This window comes from Pundamilia nyererei, unplaced genomic scaffold (genome assembly GCF_000239375.1).
Source record: "Pundamilia nyererei isolate P.nyererei 1_Seehausen unplaced genomic scaffold, PunNye1.0 scaffold00169, whole genome shotgun sequence".
Classification (NCBI taxonomy): Eukaryota; Metazoa; Chordata; class Actinopteri; order Cichliformes; family Cichlidae; genus Pundamilia; species Pundamilia nyererei.
Window position 1 is genome coordinate 508,235 of NW_005187570.1, and position 27,654 is coordinate 535,888.

General features: G+C 40.0%; 3 protein-coding genes across 4 annotated transcripts; all 3 read right to left on the minus strand.

Annotated features, from left to right (window-relative positions):
• Positions 1–4,107: 4,107 nt before the first annotated feature.
• On the minus strand, positions 4,108–7,447 carry nppa (natriuretic peptide A). The gene is made up of 3 exons (XM_013914051.1): positions 7,231–7,447; positions 4,977–5,283; positions 4,108–4,403 (listed from the first exon to the last, which is right to left on the minus strand). Exons 1-3 carry the CDS (start codon positions 7,339–7,341, stop codon positions 4,399–4,401), a joined length of 423 nt encoding a protein of 140 aa, XP_013769505.1. The 5' UTR covers positions 7,342–7,447; the 3' UTR covers positions 4,108–4,398.
• Positions 7,448–12,303: 4,856 nt separating this feature from the next.
• nppb (natriuretic peptide B) lies at positions 12,304–13,464 on the minus strand. Its single transcript, XM_013914053.1, has 3 exons — positions 13,241–13,464; positions 12,581–12,866; positions 12,304–12,497 (listed from the first exon to the last, which is right to left on the minus strand). The coding sequence occupies exons 1-3, from the start codon at positions 13,352–13,354 to the stop codon at positions 12,481–12,483; spliced, it is 417 nt and encodes a 138-aa protein (XP_013769507.1). The 5' UTR covers positions 13,355–13,464; the 3' UTR covers positions 12,304–12,480.
• A 4,856-nt stretch (positions 13,465–18,320) lies between these two features.
• On the minus strand, positions 18,321–19,858 carry nppal (natriuretic peptide A-like). Of its 2 annotated transcripts, none has more exons than XM_005745872.1 (3): positions 19,585–19,858; positions 19,126–19,436; positions 18,321–18,702 (listed from the first exon to the last, which is right to left on the minus strand). In XM_005745872.1, the coding sequence occupies exons 1-2, from the start codon at positions 19,666–19,668 to the stop codon at positions 19,128–19,130; spliced, it is 393 nt and encodes a 130-aa protein (XP_005745929.1). In that variant the 5' UTR covers positions 19,669–19,858; the 3' UTR covers positions 18,321–18,702; positions 19,126–19,127. The 2 variants fall into 2 exon arrangements, with proteins under 2 accessions (XP_005745929.1, XP_005745928.1); XM_005745871.2 differs by having other exon boundaries at positions 18,321–18,699; positions 19,585–19,857.
• Positions 19,859–27,654: the final 7,796 nt, after the last annotated feature.

Genomic DNA, 27,654 nt, shown 5'->3' on the forward strand with positions numbered 1-27,654 from the left:
GAGACAGACCATCATAACACTTATAAATGTCGGTCTGTCCTACAGAGAAACTGCAAAGAAAGTCAAGGTGTCAGTGAGTCCAGTTTCCTTCACCATCCAAAGGCTCAGAAACAAACTGACAGGAAGAGGTCTGCAGACCCAAAGACACGACTCAATCAGAGGACAAGTTAACAGCTGTGTGATAGGCGGCTGACAGGACAACAGCTTCAAGCAGCTTAATAGTGGTCGTAGTAAGAAAGTCTCAGTTTCAGCTGTGAAGAGAAGACTTTGAGCTGCAGGTTTGACAGGACGAGTTGCAGCAAGAAAGCCAGACGTCAGAATAAGACAAAGAGGCTTGGCTGGGCCGTGAAACACCACCATTGGACTACTGAAGACTGGAAGAAGGTATTATGGACTGATGGATCAACATTTGAAATCTTGAGATCATCACACAGGATCTTTGCGGTGGAGTAGGTGAAGGATGGTTCCACAGTGTGTGGCATCGACTGTCAAACATGGAGGAGGAAGTGTGATGGTCTGGGGCTGTTTGCCGGTGACTTGTACAGAGTGACAGGCACCCTGAACCAAAACCACAGCATTCTGCAGCATCATGCAGGACCCTCTGGTATGACCTTGGTTGGTCAGGGCTTCATCCTACAGCAACATAAAGACCCAAAACCTAAATCCAAGCTGTGCCAGAACTACCTCAGGAACAAAGAACAAGGTGGTGAGCTTGAAAACATGGAGTCCAGCACAGTCTCCAGACTTAAACCCCATCGAGCTGGTTTGAACAGGACAGAAGAGTGAAAGCAAAGCAACCTACAAGGTCCACGTTTATGGGAACTTCTGCTACAGATATGGGAGAATATTTGATTTCTATTGTAGAAAGAAGCCACGACTGTCTTCAGCTGTTATATCTGCCAAAGGGGGCGACTTTGATGAGTCAACCCTTTTTTTAAGCTACTATACAAGACTAAGTTATTCACGATAATAATTTAAAGCACCTTCAGTACTTGTGTCTGTGAAGGTTCTCAGTCATCCAGGTCATTGTAGTCAAAGGAGCTTGCAAAGAAAAGCGTCTGGACTTCTTTAAGTCGCTTGAAGATGTTTCCCCTCTCATCCGAGAAGCTTCTTCAGTTCTAAGGTCAAATGGTGGAGAGTCCCAGATTTAAACCTAGTGGGAGTACTTCAGTACTTGTGATTAATGATTTGGCATGATATAAATAAAACTGGGGTGTAATGTCCCCAAGTGACTTAATTTCGTGTCTCATAATGTGAATGAAGTTGGAGTTAATTGAATAAGGATCCATTATTTTTTGTTTCATTTATTTTATTTACTTATCTTTTCTCCTTGTTACTATGTGGAGTGATATATTCTTACTGTAAATTTGTTGTTTGGTTTGAGTTAGGACTGGAAATAAGTGTTAATGTTAGTTTGTTCCTTGACTTTTGGTGCCCACTTGCGATATAAGTTGGATTGTAGATGGGGGGCAGGGTTTAATAAGAATATATTCTTCTGCCTGCTCCTTTTCACACGTGGTTGCAGTGCTTTACTGACAGAAAGTGTAGTTGGTTTGTTTGAAAGAACTAACTGTGGAAACTGTTGACCAAGTGTGAAATAAATAAATAAATGAAATGAAATAATGTTACATGCAGATGTTTCCAGATGGAAAATACCTACTGTTTGTCCTCATCTCAAACCCCATTCACTGTGAAACCATGCACAAGATTACCTCTATCATATATACTCTTTGAATCCTTTTTTGCTGATTCTGCTGCCTCTGCCTCTTGTTTATTTTACACGTTATGCCCATATTTTAACTACATTTTTGTCTGGCATCATCTGCCTGCTAGCCCTTAAATCTCTTATGTATAATTTCCAGCGTAAAGCAAACAAGGTTCTTTCCAGCACAGCTTGAGGATGGCCCCGGGCATACTTCCACTTGTCAGCCTGTCTTTGCTTGGGATACCCCACAGGAGGAAAGAGCTAATTTCCTTGTGCTGCTTCTGTGGAAGCTCTGCTCCTGCGCTCATGTTGGGTTGATGCCAGGCAGATTCACCTGAGACTGGTTGAGGCTGGACTAGTCCATGCTGCCTTGTGTTTACCACCTGGGCTGCCATCTAAAAGGCGTGGAAAGCTAGGGCCCAACACAGCGAGAACCCTGATTTTGTGTGTAGCTTACGCCACCAAAAAAACTTGTAATAAACAGCCACTCAGTTTGTAGTCTTATATTTTAAAGGACTTGTTCTATAATGAGAATCTGGATTTAATGTTAATCTTTTTGGCCTGGCAGTGTGATAATAAAGTGTGGTATTTTTAAAAACTATATTCTAGAGTTCCAGTTCATTTGTACTCCTCACATCTTTGCCAAAGGAAGTGGAACAGCTGTAAGCTTTAAAAAAAGACATTTTTATGCCCGATGATCCGTTTGAGCTTTCACAGCTCTTTTAAGGTTCATAATGATTGAGAAAGGCAAGAAAGTGTTTATTAAAACAAACAGTTTCTTGCCATTCTCAATCAGGTCACTCCTTACAAAGTGGCCCTTGCTCTGTCAATTTCCACTCACCCTGGTTAATTAATAAAACTTGCAGCCTTCAATATTTCCATCGAAAAGCAGGATGACTGCAGAAGTCCCGAGGTTTGGTTGTCTACTGTGAACACTTCAAAGAGCTCATTCACTCTTACTCAAATTCAAATTTTATTTGTCACGTACACAGTCATACACAGTATGCAGTGAAATGCTTGGACAACTGCTCGTGACCTAAAGAAAACAAAAAAGGTAAATTTAACTAGGAAGGAATAAAATATAAATTAAGGTTAAAAATGAAATAACTGTACAACACAAATTAGAATGAAGGGTAAATTTAACTGGGAGAATAAGATAAAATATATAAATTAAAGTTGAAAATAAAATAACTGTACAACAAAATACACAATATAGAACTATATAAGAATGTATGAAGAAATATGAATAAATATATACACAATAACAGCAGCTGTACAAGTATTAACTGGAAATGAAGAATATAATGTCCAGTGTTGTGCAATCCACATTATGTCTTGTGCAGTGCAAATATGCTTAAAGTGATTTAAGTGATGAAGTGAAAACAACGTCCAGAAAGTCCAGTGTGTGTAAGAACTGTATGTGTGGGTCAGGAATGTGTGGTGGTGTGATTGAGAGACCGTATCGCCTGCGGGAAGAAGCTCCTCCTCAGTCTCTCTGTGTTGGTCTTCAGGGAGCGGAATCGCTTTCCTGACCTCAACAGAGAGAACAGTCTGTTGTTGGGATGGCTGAGGTCCTTCACGATCTTCCTGGCCTTGGTCCAGCACCGCCTGCTGTAGATTGAGTGCAGGTCAGGGAGCTCGGAGCGGATGGTGCGCTCAGCTGACCGCACAACCCTCTGTAGAGCTCGTCTGTCCTGCATGGTGCTGTTCCCGAACCAGGTTAAGATGTTTCCCGTCAGGATGCTCTCTATGGTGCACGAGTAAAAGTTCCTGAGCACCTTGGAGGGCAGTTGGAAGTCTCTCAAGCTCGATCCTCTTATGTCAGTAATCTTGCTATAAGAAAATTTCCGTTTATCATTGGATACTATCAACTGTATTGTTTCTCCTCCATCTCAGCACGCTCTGTTACTTTCTGATGATGATTGTAACACATTTATCAATCACTTAAATCACATAAATAATGTGATGTCCTCAAACTGCTTCCGTTCGGTGCCTTGAGTCATTTATTTGGCTTTGCTAAGGTAACTCCTCTACTAAAGAAACCTAACCTTGTTGACAGCTCTATTGGTAACTATCAGTCTATTTCACAATTAGCAAATTATCAGAAAAATTGTAAAAAGTTTGTTTGAATCTTAAGTATGTCATGGTGATGGAAGCCAACAGTAACACGGAACAACTATTTCCCTTTTTAATAAAAACCTCAGTGTGGACAACCACTGTCCTCCTGCAGTGTGTCATATATGCAGTAAAATGTTTCACATACTTTACCACTTTGTTGTTGTGAGAGCCGTATTCTTTTATAGCAGCATCAGTCACTCCGCTCCTCAATGTGCACACTGCAATCTCAAATACTATTTAAATTCTACTTTTTATTCTGTCTATAAAATAGAGAGAATCCTTCATGTAAGAAAAAAATATGTTTATTTTTGTTAGACCCCCACATGCAGTTACAGTAGTTGTTTAACTCTTTTCCATTAAAGTGTTTATGTTGCTCATCTACAATGGACTTATCGAATCAATTACCTACTTGAAAAACAGCCAGTTTCTCATGTCTGACACAGAAACATGCAAAATAGATACACAAAGTTGAAATGCAACTAATACAAAACCATACTTTTCCAAACTCTATATTTCTCTGATATAATTTCAGTTCCAACAGCAGAATTCGTCATGCGCCCCGGGAAAAGGCTGGACTATCCTAGGAGGACAATGACACAAGCACAAAAAGAAGACAGTACTGTTATTTAACTGGTCATGTTGCAATCCTGGTACCATCATCATCTTTCAAATGCATTTATTTCCAACTTCTACTTAAACTTTAAGTATTTATATTTCATTTAAAAAATAAATAAAATTAAGTGTCAACCAACATAAATGTGTTCTGCAAATTATTACTTGGCGTACTTTATAGTATGAACAAAAGTGGACTGTCCAAAACATCTTTACAATGAATAGTGTGAAGAAGGTCAATGTTTAAGGCAAAGCTGAGATAGTTTGGACATGTGCAGAGGAAGTTGGTGTGATGGAGGCAGATGAAGGCTCAATGCTGTGCCAACCCTGAAAGGCAGCAGCCCGAAAGAATAACAAGTGAGAAAACACATCAACACAATTGTCATGTTGTCAAGTTAAGAACTTGTAGAATATGTGAATGCACATTTAGTCAAAATCCAACTGCATGCACATTTTTGAGGGTTGACATGTTCTAATGCTCTGTATTTATTTAACAAATTTAATTCAAATTTGTGTTTTGCTTCTCCGACTGCAGTCCTACCTCTTCCACTATTGCATCCCAAGCCACTGACATTTCCTATTCGATCGATCCTGGCTCCAAAACAGCCAGAGGTGCGTTTCCTGGTGGCCATCAGCAGGTCCTGGAGGCGGCTCCTCTGATTCACAGTCTTGCCCTCAGTTAGTGGTTGGGCTTTTTCAGATATCAGAGGTTCTTGGTTCCCCTCTTGGTCCCATCCTTGGCTGGCCTGGCTGCTTTTGGGCTCTTGGTTCATGTCGTCATAATAAGCTTCCAAGTCTTCTTTCTGGACCACTTCATCCAATGTCTCCTCAAAGCGTTCCAGCAAAGACTGTTGTAGAAATCATAAAGCATCTAATAAATCAGGTGGGACGTGCAAGTGTGTGTGTGTGTGTGTGTGGGTGGGTGGGTGGGTGGGTGTGGGTGTGTATACATAATGAGGATGACAGGCTGCAACAACACCCCCATGGGAGCCAGAGTCAGGTCCATTAGACCATGAGACCCAGGCTGTCTACGGACCCCCAAGAATAGTGAAGACCTGAGGCCACACATCTCGATGACAACCACGTGAAGGAAGAGGGAGGCTCCACATGGAGCCCCCACTGCCAAAGGACAAGGGCCCCAGAGAACCAATGGGTAACCAACCCCACAAGAGGCCGGCCATCCCAGCGTGAGCCAAAAGAAAGGTCCCAGGTGATGAGGATTGTTTGTCAACCCTTGTTTAAAGGACAATAGTGGACTTTTAGAATGAGATGAAGTTGCTGAACCCTGACCTCCAGCATCTCAAATCAGTTGGTTTAGCTATAAACTTGTGTGAGGAATTTATTGACAGTGGGGGTCTGTCTGTCAGAAAAGGAGGAATAAAAGCTGCCTCAGCTAGGTAAACAGGAAGCAACAGTTAACCCAGCTGACTCTCACACTGGATTATTACGCCTCACAGAATCTCAGTTCCTATGTTATGTTTCTTCTGCTAATACTGATACTATAGTGTACACTGCAAGCTTTTAAATACAGACCTTATGGTGCAAGTGAGTTTTTGAGATATAAAGGATGAGTATGACTGTATGAAAAATAGAGTGCTTTTAAGATTGACAGTTGTGACATGAGCACCCGACAGCTGGTCAACAATGCTCACACTCAATGCCTCGGGTGCCGATCAAATTGAAAAACACACAGCAGTGACGAGTTGTGTGGGGCCACCAAGGTAGCCAGGAAAGACCCAGTTCATCAGCTGATCATCTAAATCCCTACTACACCCTACCTGGGGTCCCAGGGTTGGGACTCACCATCTCCACCGCAAAGCATGGACTAGAGTCAGCAGATGGGTCCCGAGTCTGAGAGCCCACCTGGAGTCACCCACTCAGCCAACAACAAACAAGAGGGACCCATCATTCACGATGTTTAAAATTTAAATATCACAGTTATCATCAGTGCACAGATATTGTGATGTTCACACTACGAACCAAAGGCTGCATACTTTCAAAACCATGGATGTTTTTATTGTCTAATTTAATAGGTATGCAAATATTAACAGCATATCAGGAATAAAGGTGAAGGTTTTGTTCATGTGTTGTCAGTGCTGTGTCAGAGTCAAAGCAAACTCCTTAATAACTGTCTACTTCAGCCACAGCTAAACCACAGCTTGTTATTCTGGAAGCAGAGAGCTCTAATTTCTAGTTCACCTCAGCTAATTATAAGATGAAGGAAGAATGAAGATGAAGGTTTTGATGAAGTTAAAATTACAAGTGAAAATCAGGAGAACAAAGTAAAGCTGGTATATCTTTGAGATCAGATCAATGTGAGGTTACACTCTAATGATAACTACTTTTTGACATTGTGTTGCTTTGTTTGTAATCGCCTGATCTGTTGTTGTGTCTTCTTGGTGTCATCACAACAGTCAACATTTTATCTTGTTATGCCCTCTCAATACTCACAAATCCATAGAAAAGCATGTCAACACGTGATCTGATTTAAACTATATTTGAAAAAAACTCTTTACTTTGTAAAACATAAATCAGTTATACTGGACTGGATGCATTTGTGCAATTATATAATGCTTGTAGCATTCCTACAAGCATGCTATAATTGAAGACACTGATACCAGTGAAACTGCCTTTGAATGACTTTTAAATGTTGTAATAACAGGAAATATGTTATTCATGCAACTATTTTCTCATCTTTGACCCTCTCTCTGTTTGAATATCAAAGTACCTGACCCTTCACAGTGTAATGTTTTCACAAATGGTGTGTTGATTACAGGTGTGACATGGTTTCTTACCTTGAGCTGAGCCAGGTCATTAGCAGATGAGGGCCTCCCCAGTATGTGGCTGCTAACCAGTGTTTGCTGACACAGCAGGGCCAATACACCCCACAGAACCTCAGTTCTCATGTTATGTTTCTTCTGCTAATACTGATACTATAGCATGCACTGCAAGCTTTTATATACAGACTGGCTCACATACACAACCATCTACATACACTTACCATGCGCCAGACAGGCAGTGCCATCATTTTGTAGACGGCCCCAAGTGCATTCTGACACCTCTAAATGATAAGGCCGCTGGTCAGATGTCTCTTTAAGTGGCGCTTGGTGGTAAGTGACGTGTGCGTGTGTGTGCGTGTGTGTGCGTGTGTGTGCGTGTGTGTGTGTGTGTGTGTGTGTGTGTGTGTGTGTCTATGTATACAGTATATGTGTCTGTGTATCATCATGCTTTCCAGTCAGCAGTGGCATGACCTAAGGAGCCATCTTGGATCTCTGAGCTGTGTATTGGGAAGAATGCAGTTTCACTATGCAAATACTTAACACTGTCTACACTCCTAAGAATGAAACGTACCATAGTAGGTTAAAACTGCTGCTCGTGGTTCCATGGTTTAGATTAGGACAGGAAGGAAACAATGTTAGTCAAAGGAATATAAACAGTATCGTGAATATGATTTATTACCATAACTGAAGGCATTTCTTCCTGCCATGAGTTTGTAAGGTCAGAATAATACAGCCTATAATCTAAAATTATAGGCTGCATTATGAACAGGCATGAACAGGCGGTATTATAGAAAAGAAGAAGCATATACTGTGAGTATGTTTCAATAATAGGTGGCCTTTAATAGAAAGTAGACAAGAATTACATGGACTCAACTTTCAAGAATCAATTATAAATTTACATGTTTTATAACAAACAAGTAATTTTCACATATTTAAAGAAATATTTACAAAATAAATATTTGAGTTTTAATGTGTATTCGGTGAGTTTCAAAGTTAAGAGTTACACAAACACCATGTTCTCATTTTACTGTAACTCCACAGTATTAATCAGACAAATCAGAGCCTGAGGTCTTTATTAGTTTCTAGGGTCTTCGCACATTTTGGAAGTGCAGACTTTGATGCACTATGATAAGAGATTGCATTTCATGGGTGGAGCTTTGCCTTGTTCCCTCATTCAGAAGGCACATAAATGGCACATTTAATAAGGGATGTGCTTCACACAGACCCCTAATAATCCTGCAGATTTGAATTCTAAGGAGTCATTTTAAATTCCTATTTGGAGAAAATTAAAAAGCAATTTAAAAAAAATCACAAGGTCACTCAAAACTAAACAGAACTGAAATAAATAAATAATATTTAGAGAATCATTTGTTTCATTTTGCTGAGAAGACTAATACCATTGTCATGCTCAGACCTCATGTTTAAAACATACAAAACCTTTTTTTAAATTTGCTTTTGCTTTTTCTTTACACTCTTGGCATGGGACAATCCTCCACAGCTGACCAAGGTCCCAGAGGACTTTGTAGGACCTATGATGGCCAGCTAGAGCCGGAGAATTATAGGGAATGTAAAGTATTTGGGCAATAAAATATGAGATTTATGTGGCTTTGCAGCATTACAGATGTGCCACATATACTTGCACAGTGTGACTTTAGCTGCCTTCAGGCTTTGAGCAGACAAGGACATTAATCTGAGTGGTAAGAAGGAATATAAAGGGAGTGCACTGGGTGTGATTGAAAAGTAATGTGATCCTGGACATGCTGCAGCAGGAGGTGTCTCTGTGGCCTGATGGTTGAACTGCTAGCTGTTGGAATGCATTTAAATTACCCAGAATTCATCATTGTTGTTGCTGTTTGAATCCACTTCAGACCAATACAGTTTGGACTCCTTTCCATCATTTGAGGAACAGGCTAACCAAATGACTGTGGCTGTGGTGAATGGATGTGGATCCTGAGCACCCAGCTTTTGGGTGCTCTCTCATGAAAACAGAGCCAGGAGAGCCTGAAAGAGCGTAATGTCATGGCTTGATGCTTTGGCTTTATGAGACATCCAAACAATGAAAATTAAAGCAGTGACTGCAGTCAGCAGTTCAAAGCTGGGCGACCTTCATTTGGTTCCAGTTGCAGCAGCTGTGCTTCAGATGGGACTGAACTGGGAGCACATCCAGTTCCTCTTCATTGGATGGGAATGGGGTGGCTGAGAACCAGTTGAAACTTTAAACAGTGATTGCTTTTAGCACTGAGTGAGTTATGGGCATATTCACAAGACAACTCAAAGTTATGGATTGTAATGGATAATTCAACCACAGGCTGCTGCTACTTCCTGCTTTCATCTTTCGATCTGTCCATTTGTCTGACGGTAGAATCCAAAGCACTTGCTCTTGTATTATTATACTGTGGTGGACCACTAGAGGGCTCCACTCACACCCAGTGTTGAGGAAGTGTGTGTTGCTGTGTTTGTGGCGCGATGTGTTCAGTTGATGTTGGAGAGGAATAAAGAAGGAGTGAGAATTAAGAGCTCTGTGTCATCCATGCTTACCTCCACAATACAGTCTTTATCTTACAATTTAAAGTGCCCTGAGTCAACTGCTGTTATGATTTGGTGCTATATAAAATTGAATTAAATTGAATTGAAATTGGAGGCTGAGGGAGCTTCTTCAGGGCCACACAGTGAGCTACCTCAGAGAACCTGTACACAGTGGTTAATATAACTGTCTTTCTATCTGAGAGGAGAAAATCAGTGATAAAATCCAAAAAGATGTATGACAAGAACCTATTTGGAATTGTTAGTGGGGGAAGGAGACATGTGGGGGAGGCAGGAACGTATTCTTTAACACTAATGAAGGACACCAAAAATATTGTTTCAGGAAAGAAGTAGTTCTACTTACCCAAAGGTAGCAGGCAAACCTAGTGATGTGGTCCCAGTGGAAGCTGGGAAGGAATGCCATGGTGGTAATTTCAGTTCTTAAAAAAAAAGTTCCAAATACAACAAAAGTTGCCTCGAGATGCTGTAAGGTAAAAGTCTTCCATCACCGGTACAAGCGGTACATGGTGGACAAATTGAATCTTCTAAAAACAAGAACCATTGTGTAAGATTGGAGTTCAAACTTTTAGCAGTCTGCAGGTAGGAGAGAAATTGTAGTCTGTGGTCCAGCTGGACCTGAGGTGGGGCCAGGCTTCACCTGTCAACCTCGAACAGGATTTTGAAAAAAGTAGAGGAAAATCCCAATCTAAACACAAAGATGAAGACGCTAAAGAAGTCTCTTAGGACATCTTTTCTGAGGGTCTGAGACACGTAGGGATCGGTTAACCCAAACAGCATACGAGGTGTTTGAAATGTCCCAGTGGAGTTTTAAAACAATTTTCCATTCATCTCCATCTTGGATTCTAACCAAATAATTAATTTTTTAAAACCCAGTTTAGTAAATAATGTTGCAAAGATCAGAAGACAGAGTTGATTAAAGACTGTGGACTTACTCTTGACAATGGTTTGGTTAAAGTTCTGTAATCTATAGATGGTATGAGTGTTTTATACCTTTTGTTGCACACTCTACTTCAAACATACAAACTACACTTAAAATAAAATATGACAAGAAAACTATTACATACTCTTACTATAACTAAAAAACACAACTTTTCCTCAGATCCCCAGACTCTTGAATGATGCACATGGTTCATGACAACCACTTCAATAAAACCTTAAATCTAAAATGATAAATCGATAAACCACCCCGCCATTTTCTTCTGCTTCTGTGAAGTTGGGCCGTAGGGGCAACAGTCTAAGCAGGGAAGCTGAGACCTCGCTGTCACCAACCAGCTCCTCCAGCTTATCCAGAGAAACATCAAGGCATTCCCAGGCCAGCCGAAAGATTTCTCCAGCATGTCTTGGAGAAATCTGGTGCCAACTCGTTACAATAGCAATGATTAGTCGTCTAGTCGTGCACGTGCCTAGTATATTTCTAGACGAAGAGATTTTTAAGATGGGTTGTCAGACCCAACCCATCAAAAAATATCCATAAAATTCAGATTTTTTTGGAACTGAGATGTTTATTAGCCCTTATAACAAAATCCACAAATCTTTTTTTTTCCTACATAATGTTGTGCATGATATATGTTTATTATATATTTATTATATATTTTTTGTATCGCATTTGATACATTGGATGTTTTGGCAACTTTTCGTTAACAACAATGTTAATTTTAGACAAAAAATGAGTTTTGTCCATAAGATTTTGAAATTATGGCAAGTATTGATCATGTTCATGAGATAGAGGTCTCAGAAACTCATATTAAATATGATACAAAGGACATTATAGGGTTAATACCCTGTTCGGTGCCTGTAACAAGAAATCACATGTGATTTTTCTTCCCCCTTTATTATCTCTAAAAGGGGAATTTATTTAACAAGCTGGGGACTTGTAAAGTGTGGTGGAGTCAGTGTGAATTGTTATACATCTAGTGGAAACAATCAATATATCAATCAGTCAAACAGCCATCTAAACCATGTGGCCATGAAAGGTGGTTTGAACCCTCTAAAAAGGTCAGCAAATTCAAATTCACTGATGATGATGTAATTGTAGCTTTAATCAGTGGAGCTCCTCACTGATGATGGAGTGCTAAGCTGTACTGTAATTCACTGTACATCACTTCCTTGTTAGAAAGCGTTTAATCAACCTCGGAGACGCAATCAGGTGCCAAGCTAAGCATGTACACACTAAACTACTCAGCTGATCAGCAGTAACGCACTGGCAGTGAAATAAATGGGAATGGAAAATCATTATCACCAATAAACAGTTCAGCATATTAATCAATGTTGTTGAGTAATGATCTGTGTCAGATCATTACTCTTTTTTATGAAGACAGAAAAATAAATCTGTTATCAAATGAATTCTGTATATAAACGTCCTGCATAGAGCTCCCTGCTGCTGTCAGTTACTCAGAATGACAAGAGCTTCTTCATTAAGACAACACTGCATGTTTCAGTGTGTGTTTTTATATTTGACAGTTCAAAGGAAAAGTCTCCCGTACATTTGTGCCTTTTTGAAAGATGTTGGCTGTGTCTCATGGTCAGTGATGAGGGCCAATGACGTGCAGTTGTAAACATTTATTAAAACATTCAACAGTACACAAGGAACAGTTTGGCTTTGATTATTTTAAATATTCTGCTGAGCAACAGTATTTAATAAATATTAGTAAATAAATAGCCTTTAAATAAAAGTATCTTTGGGTAGAGACGTTGCAGTTTTGGAATTTAGATGGTAAGACTTCATCTTTGCTTTGGATCTGCAAAAGAAGAGTAAGAGAGTAAGAGTTAAATCTGTGGTACATTACTCTAACCGTGTTGTAGTGTAGTTACTGTAACTTACTGTATCTTCCCACAGTGTTGCACCCCAGAGAGCTCATGGAGCCTATTCTGTCCATCCGTCGCCCAAAACAACCAGAGGATTTCCTAGATGAATCATTGCGGACACTCTTGAGGTTCTTGGCTGAAAGAAACTCCCGGATTTCAGCTTCATCTAGTCCGGTGTCTGGCTGATGTCCATCTCCTGCGTCCTCTCTGCTAAGGCTGTCTAGAAGATCTCTCTGTCCAGGGGCATTTTGGTCCACTGCCGTTTGGTCTGAAACAGACTCTTCCAGTCTGCTTAGGAGCACCTTTAAAGATCCACACAGATGAAAGTTGTACTGTGTCTTGAATAATAAACATGGCAATTTAACTATGGCATGATGAGGATAGACAGAGGCACTCAAATGTATTTGTCAACAGTTTATGTCTCAGTTTATTGAGATTATTAGAAGCAATGTTGGAGCACAGGTGACAGATAAAAATGACCAGACTTTATGCTTTTATCACATGAGAGATCAAGGCTAAATATTGGGAACAGCTATGGAAGGAAATGCAGGATGTTGTTCAACATTTTACGTGAATAAAATTGAGTTCCTTGTTCTGATTGCTGCTACAGATTGCCTGAAACTCCCAGAAAGACTCAACTTTTTCAAGAAAAACTTTAGTGACTTTAGAGACTTACCTTCAAGATGTCCATGTCAGTGTCAGTCAAGCCAGTGCTGATGGGATATGTACTAGTCAGCTGCAGCTTTAAAATGAGAAGGAGGCTACAGAGCGATATAGAAGACAGACGCATGTTGCTCTGTGGGTTGCTGCAGCTCGTGTTAGTAGTTGGATGAATGGATAAATTCTCTTTTTCTTCTTTGACTTGTAGGTGTTTGGATGCCGGAGCCAACAGCAGCACTCTCTTTTATACTTAAGGTTAACCCACATAGGTATGCCAGGAATTGGACCGGCATGCCTGACACCTAATTCTGATAACACGAGCTGTCGGAAAATGCTCCTTTTAAAGCATTGTATGCTAGTATTCTTATGACATAGCCGCTTACATATGCTACTTTGCTTGAGAAACATTCTCCAGAGCCTCCCCACCTCACACGGGACACTGTTGTCACTGAGTTACAGGAAGTAGTAAACTAATGTGACAACATGATAGTGTTACTAAATGAAGACACAGATGTAATAGTTGTACGGTCACCTCGTAATAATTGCTCTGAGAAATCATCTTTTAGTGGAAGGAATAAAAATGGGGGGGGGGGGGGGGTCCACTCTGCTAATGGGCTGTTTACATTGCCTAATGTTCTTTTCTTGAAAGTGTATTTTAAAGTCTGTCACCTTTGGATGATTACAACATTTTTAATTGTCGGTCATCACTGACCTGCTGTGAGAAGCAAAGGAAAAACAAAACACTACACGTATCACTCACAAGTCTTGTGATAACTTTAATCAAATATAGCAGTGAATTAAATGATTATGAATTTAGGTGAAGTACTGTCTCTAAAAGACGGATTCAGCTCTGCTTTCATACAGACAGATACAGGAAATCTTTTATATTTCATGCAGTTATAGTGACTGACAAGTAGTAACTGCTAAACTCACTGCTGGGATTTTGGTAGGTCTAAATAAATAAAATCGTATTTATTATTGTAGCAGTCTCATTTGGACCACCAAGTCACAGAATCCTCAGTAATTGAATGAACACAAACACAAACAAAAAAAACAATAATTTAATGAACAACAACAACAACTAATTTCACTTTCTTGTAAACAAATTAACTTCAGAATAAACTCCTTTAAAAAAATTAAAGGGTCATCACACTATCTGGGTTTGGGGCAAGGTGGAGCAGGAAAAGCACTGCTAGAGCCAGATCACCAGTAAGCTACTACTGCATTTTCAAACAAAACATTCGTGAACGGACCTAGAGAACACTACAACTAGCAGGTCTGCCACTGGTGCCCCAATTATCCTTGCAGATGAGAGCAGGTTCAGCCCTGAATCCAAATAAGAATGAGAGTCCAGCTGTGGTGGGGTGGAGCAGCGGGTTTAGGGTGTGGAAGCAGGGGAGGCTGATCTTCACAACTGATGAGCATCATTTAATCATGCATTACCTATTCCAGTAGCTGCTGGGGCCGGAGAGGAGCATTTTCATCCAGACACAGGAGCTGGCGTGACAGAAACTGACAGCGAAGATAAAGGAAGAGCGCTGCAAAGTTCAAGAGCACATCAATCAAATAAAAACTGCCCAAGCATCCGGGTCGTGCCAGGAGTTTTTTCCACAGTGGTGCTGAGGAAAATTTCCTCCAGGCCCAGGAGCGCCCGTACAAAGGGAGCGGCTAGATTCTGGCAATTTTCACTGGGAGACAAAGTGCTTGTATTAGTCTCTCCTTGTAGCTTCTCTGGTGACCCTGTAGCTTCTCCAGACCCTTCTCCGGTGGCTGGAGGTGCCAAATTTCAGCTTTCTGGCCTCCCCCTATTGTGATAACCATCTCATACAGGCCCAGAGAGCAGATTTTGCTGTGTTGCAATAGCAGTTTTTGCAGATGTGTTCTCCCCCCTGCCCGGCTGTACAAATGCCATGGAGCAACATTTTGAAATGCGGCCTGATGTGACAGCACGTTCAGAGGTTACCTGAACGCCAGAGACAAACTGTGCAAAAGGAATTGTTTGAACTGCTCAAGCTGGGAATGATAGAAGAGTCAAACAGTGCATGGAAGAGTCGCACAGCCCCATAGTTCTTGTACTAAAGAAACATGGGTCCATATGGTTCTGTGTTGAAGTTGAATGAGGTTTGATGTTTGATCGACGAGCTCCTGGACCAGTTGGGCAGAGCTAGTTTTTTTTTTTACGATGCTAGACTTAACCAAGGGCAACTGGCAGATTCCCTTATCTGCAAAGAACATCCTTCACGAGCAGATAGAGAAAGTGGCTGAAATCCAGAAATCCCAGAGTGGCTGAACAAGGCACTAATTGTGGCAGTACAGAAACAAGCTTTCAGCACAAGATCTATAGAGAATGAAACGCCACAACAAAGTGGCCGGCATATTGTACAGCAGGGGTCCCCAATCCCAGTCCACGAGGGCCGGTGTCCTGCAGGTTTTAGATCTCGCCCTGGGTCAACACACCTGAATCACATGATTAGTTAATTACCAGGCCTCTGAAGAACTTCAAGACATGTTGAGAAGGTAATTTATCCATTTAAATCAGCTGTGATGGATCATGACACATCTAAAACCTGCAGGGACACCGGCCCTCGTGGTATGGGATTGGGGACCCCTGATCTACAGTAACATTGTAGCACTCCTACCCTTTTATTCAAAAGGCCTGCTTTCAGTAATGGTGACCACAAACACTTACCAACAATGCCATGGCCACGGTTAGAAAAACTGCTGAAACGGCCAGCAGTTTTTCTAACCGTAACAGTGGTCCCAGTGGTAATCGGAGTACTTGGTGCAGTGACTCCCAAGCTAGGCGAGTGGCTCCAGCAGATCCCAGGAACAACATCGGAGATCTCTGTCCAGAAGAGTGCAATCCTGGAAACAGCTAAGATGCTGTGCAGCACCCTAAAACTCCCAGGGCTCTGGTAGAGGACCCGAGCTTGAATGATGGACTTTAGACAATAATACAATAATATATGGTGATGGTGACGATTTAATGATTTTGTTTGCTTTCCACCAGGATGTTACCAACTTCTAATTTCTAACTTCTTAAGTTCTACATCTATCTGTGAGTCATTGTAGGTTTTCTTTTGTATCCATTTGATTAAATATTTTAGTTCACTGTGACATAATAATGCAAATTTGTACTGCTTCTAATCTATCGTGTCATTTATTATCTTGTAGTGTTGCTATGGCAATTTTGGGTTTCTTGTTTTTCCGATAGATTTTTGTTGCTCATGCATCGAGGAATTTAAACCAGTTTTCTGTGAGTGCTATTGGGGGCATTAAGAACAGATAATTATTGTGTGGACTTTAATTTTGACTGTTGCAAATCAGCCAGTTAATGACAACAGAAGGTTGATCCAGTGTTTGAGCAGATACTCACTCGTATTATTTGAGGTATTTGTGTCTAACTGATGAAAACAGTCATACAATTTAAAAAGGCCCCGACATAGTTTGGACTGGTTGTGCTGGTAAAATGTGTCTATATTGGAACAATAGTCATGAGGAATGGGTGAAAAAATTGAGAAGTAGTAACTAAAGGAAGCATCTAATACTCTACGAGTGTATACATGCCCACCTGACAAGCTTCACTACTAATTAGGTTTGTTTCACTAATAGATCCTGCCCTTGACTGGCAACAACTTGAAATGAGGTTCTAACGACAGTCAACAACACCTGTGTTAAGTAATAAGTAGGTAAAACATACTTTATTTCCTCTTCGGTAAGAAATACTTGACCACAAAGGAATACTTTTTGTCATAACTCATGGGTGTTTTATTTTATAATTGAAGATTTCAACACAATGTAAATGTAAACATTCAGTTGGTTTCATCACACAAATATCACAAAAATAATGTTTACTCAAGTGAGTGAAAATAAACTGCACATTTTTTATTGTTTATATTTGGTTGGAACCCTTTGAGTGGTCAATAAAAAACTATTCAGTTCCAACTTTTAGATGTTCGTTGACCGAGGGGCTGGTATTTAATCCCGACTGACTGACCCCACATATTTAGCCAGTCTTACTGTTTGTGTGCGTTGTACTTCTACCTGCCAACCTGCAGGATTAGCCATCAGTTATGAAGCACTTCTTTTCTTCTTTTTGTAAGATATTTACTTGTTACTGTACAGCAGAATATTATATGATTCATATAAAATTATATAATGTATCAGACGAAACACAATGAAGTTTCATGCAGTGAAGCTATTAGACAATATCTAAAACAAGATAAATAAGGCTGATGTCAGGCTAATATATTTTACATTCTGCTTTCATCCAAACAGCACAGAAACAGTGCAGTGACAGAGCACATTTATCTGTGAAGTAGTCACTGACATAATAAAAAAAGTGTCTATTTTTGGGCACCAGTTTAGCTCAGTTGGATGAGCAGACGACCATATGTAGCATGGCTGAGAGCAGGCGGCCGGGTTTGGACCTGGTCCTTTGCTGCATGTCTTCCATTCTCTCCTTCACTTTCCTGTCAGCCTTCACTGTTTCTGTCTAATAAAGCCAAAAAGTATATTTTAAAAAATACTTCATTTTTGTACTTTTGCTCATCATTTGAAAATTTTTATTGGTTTCTTTTTTGTTCTGAGACTGGTTGAGAAATTACAACAAAGTTTTAGAAATTTGGTGAAATTCAGTTTGATTCATTTTGTCATTTTTAACATTAATTGTTTGCTTGTTTTTTTCATTTTGGTCTACTGGCATGTACAATCAAGAACATGTGGAACCAAATGTTTCATATGCCGTGTCTCTGAAAGCTGTGATTTATATCTTGTACCTCAAATACTCAAATATGAGAGCTTTGACTATGGACTGCTTGTGAAGCCTAACCCAGCAGCTTTTTATTTTCATCCACCCATCTCCTGCTAACCAGTTCAGGGTGGGATGGCTCCTAGCTCAGCTATCATGGGGTGAGAGTCAGAGGGCATTCACGGAAATTTAAAAAAATATATTCATTATATTTTAAGAAATATAGGCATTTAAAAAAAAACGTCTATATTGCTCCTAATGGAAGCAATAAAATCAGCAGAAGTGATCTTGTTTCCTATCAGGTGATCACATGATCAAATGAAACAAACCAAACAAATCCTTCAGGTACCGGCTCCCCATATCACAGACACCTTTATTTCACGTGTATATATCTCATTAAAATATTTCCTGGGAAAGTCTGGAGCTGCTTTAAATTATGTCAGGAAAGAATTGAATGCAACACTCAGCAATTATGCAAAATAACTGTTTTACTGCAGTACATTCTATTACAAGGCAACTCTTATACAACAGCAAAAAATAAATAATAAATACATTTATAATAATTTAACAGCTCACATTTGAAAAAGGAAAACACAGTTTTGAATATGAACCATGTACAGCAGAGTCTGAATCAACCGCCCTTTAAAGTGTCAGTCAAAACCTTGTGGTGTGAGGGGAGCTCGGCTCTTGGTTGCGTTTCACACTGATGCGCTGAAGGTCCCCGCCTGCTGACAGAACAACACGTTATTAGTCCCAGTGAAGAGCCACCCTCACCTGCTAGAACTGCCCAGCTGTTCTCACACAATGACATACGAAATCCGATCTGATTAATTATATGTATAATGATATTTATTAAAAATAAATAAATAAAATAGGATGTGACTTAAATCTTCCACATAGGGACCATAATACTGCTTCTACCATCGATTTATATTCATATTAACAAATCATATCAAGTTATACATGAACGCAAAATACCTCTGCATCAAGACAATATTTTAACTGCATTTATTCATAAAATGTAACATTTAGTGGCGCAAATTGTTTCTGTTACTCAGAATGAAAAGAAAGACATTGAAACTATGTTTGTCTTTTTTTCTGTCTTGCAACTATTCCAAATAGCGTTAAACGGAAAGTTTTCTGCTTCTTACCTTTAGCATCCCAGCCCACTGAAGGAACCGATCCTCTCTAATCGGACCCCGAAACAGCTCCTCATCCCACCCTTCTTATTCCGGCTCCATGAGCGCTTGGAGGTCCTCACGAGATCTTTGAAGATGCGGGAAAGGAGGTTCTGTTTAGCCACCAGTGCGGAGTTACTGGGGTCAGAGGAGTCCCATGGCTGTTCCTCTGGCGCTCCGAACACCGACTTGCCCGTGTGCAGGTCTTTCCCCTCCACCTCAGTCTCGTCTGCGGGGAGTAACGGTGAGGCGTTGATCTCCTCTTCTAAAAGCTGCTTGAAACTCTGAGGAGAAATGAAATAAAGATGCTTTTAGAATAAAGTTGCCATTTCTGCACAGTGCTAAGAAACTAATCCGCAAAGATTCAGCAATAAATAACTCATCATTATAAAAGGAGACATTTACACCAGCTGAAAGCTCAGGTAAACTCACCTGAAGGTCAGAAACGGGTTTGGCTCCTACGAAATGAAGCAGTAACAGCAGAGACACGCCGCAAACAGAGACAGTCAAACTCATTTTCTTTTGTTTTTCTTGCTCTTTTCTGTGAGGACCAGCTGACGCACTCAGTCCGTCTCTGCTCCACTGGCTGTCCAATGGTGGACAGGTGCAGCTTTTATACGCGACCTGATTCCGTCATCAGTGCTGGGGAAATTAACGAGGTGTGACTAATGTTCCCACACGTGGGAGTAGAGTCTAACCTGACTGCTGTAGGCGTTCAAACTCCTCTGAAGCTCTCTCTGCTGCTCAGTGTCAGAGCTTCATTTTAGAGTTGAATTACTCACGACATGGAACATCGCATCTGTTTGGCTTTCACTGCCATAACTTTGTGACAATACGCATCAACACACTTTGTTATAAATGTGTAATTACTCAAGAACAAATGAGAAAGGATTTTGGAAGTTGGCATTTGGATAGCTGACCCTTATAATCACTTCTTAACTTTATCAGCCCTGTACAGTACATGGTGAGTAGTTGGTTTGGAAATACCATATTAGTGACTCTTCAAGTAATTGAGCTCATTCATTTTTATTTCTGAGCCATAGTCGTAATTATATCGCGAGACCTGCCTGAATTCCAAACATAGAATTGGCACAAATATAGATGTTAGTATGTTTACAGCACAGGTACAAGTACTGGTTTATTATTTTACATTTTCAACATAATAACTCAAAATGTCAGGTTTTGTTTGTTGGAGTTTTTTAGTACCAGACCAGTGCTAATCCCTCAGACCTGATTGTGGGTTATCAAGTCGAAATGTTGTGTTGAACATTTTGCATTTTTGAAGTGATGTAAATGACATTTAACTGTATTAGGTAATTAAGGTGGCGTATGAAAAATACTTGTATTAAAGCACTTTTAAATGCAAGATAAAAATGGAGTAACTGTTCCTCAACTCCAGATTAGAATAGAGTTTGGTTAAGGTTTGGCGAAGCCCAGTCAATCTAATGTGTTCTGAAGTGATGAGCCACATGTGCACATACCGCTGCCCCTAGCTCACCTCCCTGCAGACATGTACCAGGGGTAAATGATGAGCGATTAGCCCTGGACCCTATGAAGCTGAGCACACCGTGTGGAGGTGGATGGAGGCTAATTGACATTTCACCAGGTTCTCAGCTGGAGGGCTATCATATGAAATTGGCGCAGGCAGCAGTGAACAATTCACATGGTTTTTATGGAAGAAATCTGCACTTTTCTAATTTGTTACACAGAGAAAGATACTACATGTCTACATGTGCCAGATGTGATGCTGTCAGACAGAAGACAGGCATTTAGAGCCTTTGTTTCTCAGCATTTAAGAAACTAAACAAACATATTGTATGAACCACTGTGCTTTAATTTTGGGGCTTATATGCAATAGTTACATGATAAAAGATAAAATGCAATTTTTTAATGCTGTGCTGAGAAACTTTGTCCTGCCATTTTTAGTTCTTTCTTTAGTTGTTGATTATTGGAGGGTTTTTCTGCCTCTTGGCCCATTTTCAGCAGTGGTAGCTCAGTCAGGTTAATATCAGTCAAATGGCTAAGCTACTGTACAAAACTGACAATATGTTTTATGTCATTGTTCAACTCGTACAACTCTTCTTTCAGTGGACATTTTATTGCACTTGTACTTGTACAGATGTTAATGGAAGCAATGTTTTTTAGTGTTTTTCAGTGTTCACTATATGTATTCTAAGTTGACGGGCAGCTTCTACAATTAATTTTATTCTCATTTTCCTTTTCAGATTTTTTTAGTCTTACATGTATGGACAAGGTTCAAACTGGCTGCTGTTCTAATCATGTGTTTAAGCACTCGTAGACTGTATGACCCGCCCAGTAATGACGTGCTGTCACTGGGCACTGCCACTCAATGGGGTATGATTCATTACTAGCAGATGCTTGATTAAGAAACATGATGAAACATGATGGTTAAATATCTTTTCTCGGTCTCTTAGCTCTTTGTGTTTCTTTATACACACACTAAAGCTAATAGAGTCATAAGAAAGAAAATTTGACCTTCATGTTGTGCATGATTAAATATCCAAGTTTGCAGCTTTATGGAGCAAAACTGAAACAACCGTCAACATCAGGTTAGGTACATGAACATTTTAGGATATTTTGGAGGTTGCTGGATAAATACTAATCAAAAATCACTGGGATTTCAGACAGACACCAAAAATAATAAACAAAATTTAAAAATAATAAAACAAAAAAGCACTCGGTTGTAAGGTCAAAGCAAACAGGGCTAAGTAGTTCTTTCTTTCTTAAAAAGCAACAGTTACACATTTATGATTAATTATAAACACCTCTAACTTAGCATGATGTAAAGAGAACAGGTAGACGTGGTCTTTGACCAGTGAAAGACAGCAAGCAGGTCAACAAGCCTGTTGTTCACAAGGCCTCTACAGTATTTCACCCAGACTATGGACTCTTGTGGATAACAGGCATGCAACCAACTACCCCATGTTTAACTGATATGTGCACATACCATAATAATATTAATGCACATGTCTCCTTCTAAAGATTACATTTTACATTTATATAGCACATATAGCATGAATGGATGTGAGCTATGAAACTGTAGGAAGGAACTGTTGAAACTAGGTTAAGGAATCCTTTGTGGGTCTAGTGAAAGAATTTAAATAAGAGGAGATCACTTGAAAGAACTGAACGCGATTTATTGAGATAAAGAAGTTGTATGACTCCAGTGACCCATCGTAGCAGATCAGAATCCCAATGGTGACCCCCACCCACATCTGCTGAGCTCAGCTGGAACCACAATGTAAGTGCCCTGATAAGGAAGGCCCAGCAGCAGCTGCACTTCCTCCATGACCAAGGAAGAATAACCTGGACCAGGAGCTGCTGCTGGCCTTCGCCCGCTCCTCTGTGGAGAGCATGCTCTCCTGCTGCTGGTGTTTGGTACACAGGGGCCATTACTGAGAACAGGAAGGCTGTACCGAGGGTCATTAACACCGCCCAAAAAAATATTGGCTGCCCTCTGCCCCCCCATCTCACACACACACACACACACACACACACACACACACACACACACACACACACACACACTCTACTCAGACCAAGTTTGCACAACTTTCAAGCACTTTGCTGTCTGTCCTCTGATGTGTTTGTGCTGTCCTACTGCTTATATTTTACACCATGCAGGGTTGGTGTGGACCACCCACAGTTTCATTTTGCACAGTGGCTGGGACTATTCTATTCTATTCTATTCTATTCTATTCTATTCTATTCTATTCTATTCTATTCTATTCTCAGTGTCCAAAGCTGTATTGTGAGTAAGAAACGCAGCACCTGATACAGGATGTGACTGAAAGACAGTCAGTCATGGATGATCCTCTGAGCTTCCTGTCATCATTTAGCTTATTGCCAAAGCACTGCTGGAAACAACTCTCAGCTGTGTGCTTTAAGCAGCTCCTCAACCCCACATGAGCCTGCTTTCCCATTGAAACATGGCTGAAGTAATAAATTGTTTCATTTTAGTTGTTTCATACATAGAAACATTGCAATGTGAAAGTGTTTTACAATGTTTGCTGAAAACAATATTTAAAATAAACTGGACTGAAAATCAGTAGCAACGGGTCCTACAAGGTGAGGAAGCCAAGTTGTCAAAATGTATGTACGAGGTCACAAAAGGGGTACAACAGTGAGCGTCTACAGCCATTTGTAAAAAACAGTGGGGGCACTTTCATGGTGTGGGGCAGCATGAAAGATATTTAAAGAAATGTTGGATAAAGATGTCAGACTGTGTTGAAGAATAAAGATGACTTTCAAGCTTGCTAGAACTGTACAATCTCCGCTTTTGACTTGTATAACTGCATTTCCACGTATGATTGCACATATTTCTATCAGTCATTGCATCTGCCTTCTATTTTCATAGCATAATATAAACCAAAGGAACTTTTTTGCAGTACTGTAACTAGATGTCAGTGTTACGTTTCTTCATGACTCATCTTTTTTTATTCACCATGTGTTTATACACTATTCAGCATTTAACCATTAATTATTATTAATCTCCCACCCCTCACCCTCAGCTGGCTGCCCCTGAGCCTGATTCTGCTGGAAGTTTCTTCCTGTTAAGAAGGGAGTTTTTCCTTCCCACTGTTGCAAAGTGGTTTCTCATAGGGGGATTGTTTTCTCTGAATGACTGTAAAATGTAAAGCTCCTTGAATGAACTCTTGTTGTGATTCAGTGTATGCAGATAAAACCAAATTGAATTGAGCTGAATTAGTGTTGGAAGACCTCAATAGTGCCCAGTCCAAATCGAGGATACAGGTTTGGTTTAAGAAGTGGATTAATTAAGACACAATGCCTTTGTTTGTATTGCATTTGGAGATCATTATGCATGTGTGTGGATATTTTTTGCACTTACTAAATGTATTTATTTCTGTTCATCAAGAAATCCACAAAGTATACCAAGATATTAAAGAAACTGACTGCTGACAAACGTCTGTTTTTTTCTGTTTTCTTTTCTTATGACTGTGTATCTTTCTGACCTTCTTCCAGCCCACAGCTTAGACATTTCCACCTACTGCTAATCATTCACAACCATTCCAAAAATAGCCATCAAAATTCACTTCCATAAACAATAAGCCAGCTTCAGTTAACTCGTTAACTTGTTGGTAGACACTGAATGTTTCAAATATTACCAGCTTGTGTCTATTTTTGACTTGCAACCCCCCCACAGGGTAATTCTGTTTCTGTAATAAAGCCATTTCTTAGTTGTGAGAAAAGCAGCAACATATGAAACTGAGTGTAGAAATAACAGGACTTTGGCTGTGTCGACTTTTATACATCGTGCTTTCCTTTCTTCCTTTTTACATCATCACGGTCAATTTAATTCTATTCAAGTTTTATTTATGTATCACCGATTCAAAACAGCAGTTGTTTTATATTGCAACACAAAGACCCTAACAAGAATTCATTGTAAATTCATTGTGGTGCACTTTCTAAGAAGAGAGCGTGTGACCTTGATGGCTCAGAGAACTGCAACGTTAGATAAGACAATGCAGGATAATAGGGCATGAATCAAAGCTTATAACTCACATTAACGGCAGGTAGGTTTGCAATTTGTGTCTTTAGCGGGAACCAGAACAGTGATCATTCATTTCTCAAGCATATATGAAAACCAAGTGCCAGTGAAGCTCTAGCTCCTTTGCACTTTTACATAAAAAGAAACTTTAAAATGAGTTCTAACCATAACATGAATCTAATTAGTTAAAAACAAAATCTATGTTTAAAATGAGAAAATGGCCAATAAAAGTATGAAAGAAACAGCTAGTACAACTTTAATTTGTCAGTTTTAGTTTAAGAGAAGAGTGTCACGGTCCGCTGTGACAGACCGTGCGGTGGTGTGTATGGTGGACCCAGGTGCGAACACAGGTGAGCAGACAGGAGTGAACTTTAAACAAAAGCGAGCCTTTTATTGTGGCTGATGGCAGGGTATACAAATACAGCAGGGATAGCGCGGCAAAACAGAAACCTAAACTGGGAATAACTAAGGTAAAGCTATGACTAAGAATATAACAGACCGGGCATGGAAACATAGAGGGTGGAAACACAGACGACGCGACACAGACTACATGAAACACAGAGACTAAATACACATGAGGGATGATCAGGGGAAGTGGATGCACACGGGGAACACAGGTGACACTGATAATCATAACAAGACACGGCAGGAGTGAACGTAACACTGATGGGAGATGGGCAAAGTAGAACAGGAAGTACACAGAGGTTCAAACAGGAGGGGAGAGAGCACAGGGAGAACGCAGACATAACGGGCTGGGGAAAACATAGAATAAAACACAAAGAGAGACGAGGGCTCATAAATACACAGAGGGGCACACAGGGGGTGAGAGTCACGAAGGGAAAACACATAAGGAACAACATAACAGATCAACCCAGGAAGCATGGCCTAAATAAGGAACGAAATACAAAAATACAAGGAACTGAGAATACTGGGCCCACATGGCCCAGGACCATGACAAAGAGGAAGTCAATGCCTGTTGTCTATCATGTTGCCAATAAGTGTCTAAGAACTTAACAATGAATGGATAAAAATATAAAAGCCCAAAATTCCTGTCATATCAGTGCACATGCGCCAACCAGCATGTGGCCTGTTACAGTTTCTCCATCTTGGCCAGTGCAATCCTCTATGCTGTTGCATGCTGGAGGAGTAGATTGAGGGTTGCTGATGATAACAGACTCAATAAACTGATCCACAAGGCCAGTAATGTTGTGGGGATGGAGCTGGACTCTCTTAAGGTGGTGTCGGAGAGGCGGATGTTGTCCAAGATAAAGACAATGGTGGATAATACCTCCCACCCACTCCATGACATGCTGGTCAGTCACAGGAACACGTTCAGTAAGAGACTGAGAGTACCAAAAAGCACCACTGAACAACACAGGAAACCATTCCTGCCTGTGGCCAGGTCCCTGTACAACTCCTCCATCTAACACACTGTAAACACTGCAATAGCTACACCCTTTCTGCACATGCTCTTCTTTCTTTCTTTCTTTCTTTCTTTCTTTCTTTCTTTCTTTCTTTCTTTCTTTCTTTCTTTCTTTTTCAGATATTAATCAGTAAGTGACTTATATGTATGTATATATATTGTGCTATTTCTAACTTCTTGAATTGTCTGTTTTTGTTACTGTTTGTACTGGAGCACTGTAACCAACATAATTTCCCCTGGGGATCAATAAAGTATTCTGATTCTGATATATGTATAAACTATATACAGTAGCTATGCTAACACATTTTTGATAACATCTGCATTCCCAATTCCAAAAATGTTGGGACAGTGTAAAATGTAAATAAAACAGAATGCAATGATTTGCACATATCACGAACCTATATTTTATTCACTTTTATTCACATTGTCTAACACAGAAAACATACCAAATGTTTAAACTGAGACAATATAACTCTCATGAAAAACATTAGCTCATTTGAATGAGGGGGAACAAACTAGTGGAAAAGTAAGTAGTCCTAAAAAGAAAACACTACGGGAAAATTTATCCAGTTATTAGTTCAACTGGCAACAGATCTGTATTCAATTCAAGGCTGACTTCACTTCAGCATTGTTATAATACCACTAACAGCTGACTATGGAATATCAAGTAGTAGGAGAATTCATAATTGGATAAATTGAAGTAAATTGTTGCACGGCTACTTCATAAATTCTGTTTTCATGGATGCCTGGATGTTAAACTTAATTGTTACACCTGGTAGAGCAGCCACACTGATCATTTTCTTAAAGATGAAAGTTTGTAGACAGTTTGTAACTCTCAGTGTTAGTTTGACTTTGGGACCTGAAGCAAAGTTTGGACCTGCTGAAAGTAACCCACTGTTTCACAAGTCTTTGTAAAAAATAATAATATAGTGTATGATGCAAAGAAGAAGAATGATCCAGACACACTGAATCAGAATCATAATATTTTATTAGTCCTTGAGGAAATTACGTAAAAGAGAAAACGTAAAGTAAGAGTAAAAGAGAAAGAAAAGTTAAAGTATGGAGAAAAAAGCAGGAGCAACTGATGGTTCATGCATGCGTACCATATATGTTGCTGTCTTCTTTGGGCCAAAGCTCATTTAAAATAGAAATAGGCAAGGAGGGAAGGGGTTGTGTGGTAAGACAAGATATTTCCCTGCCAGATGGTCTCGATACACATGAAAGCGTGGCATGCCATCGATCTGGATGGTTGAATCTGCTGCTGTTTAGCAAGGTTCCCAAAAGTCAAAGTACAGCACAGTTCTTCAACTTCCTGAAAACCCCAAACCTTGTCCACCTTGTTGTCCAGTGAGTGGACCAGAAAAAAGAGACAGGATCAGTCTGTTAGCTTTTGGAATGGCTATCAAGCCAACTTCCTGATCTCTCCATTGCATAAGCTTCCTATTGCCTCCTGGCTGCTGTACCAGGGTGTGCTCTAGGGATTTTATGGTTAAACTCCCTTATCTCAGTGAGGTCAATCTTTCTGTACATCATACCTTTGAAAACTAAG

Excerpts from the sequence above, each read along its gene's own strand:
- nppal (XM_005745872.1), bottom strand. The coding sequence starts at position 19,668 with ATGAGTTTGACTGTCTCTGTTTGCGGCGTGTCTCTGCTGTTACTGCTT. Across the intron at positions 19,437-19,584 it reads AACCCGTTTCTGACCTTCAG|AGTTTCAAGCAGCTTTTAGA; the intron begins GTGAGTTTACCT and ends ATTTCTCCTCAG.
- nppa (XM_013914051.1), bottom strand. The coding sequence starts at position 7,341 with ATGAGAACTGAGGTTCTGTGGGGTGTATTGGCCCTGCTGTGTCAGCAA. Across the intron at positions 5,284-7,230 it reads ATGACCTGGCTCAGCTCAAG|TCTTTGCTGGAACGCTTTGA; the intron begins GTAAGAAACCAT and ends TTTCTACAACAG.
- nppb (XM_013914053.1), bottom strand. The coding sequence starts at position 13,354 with ATGCGTCTGTCTTCTATATCGCTCTGTAGCCTCCTTCTCATTTTAAAG. Across the intron at positions 12,867-13,240 it reads CTGACATGGACATCTTGAAG|GTGCTCCTAAGCAGACTGGA; the intron begins GTAAGTCTCTAA and ends GGATCTTTAAAG.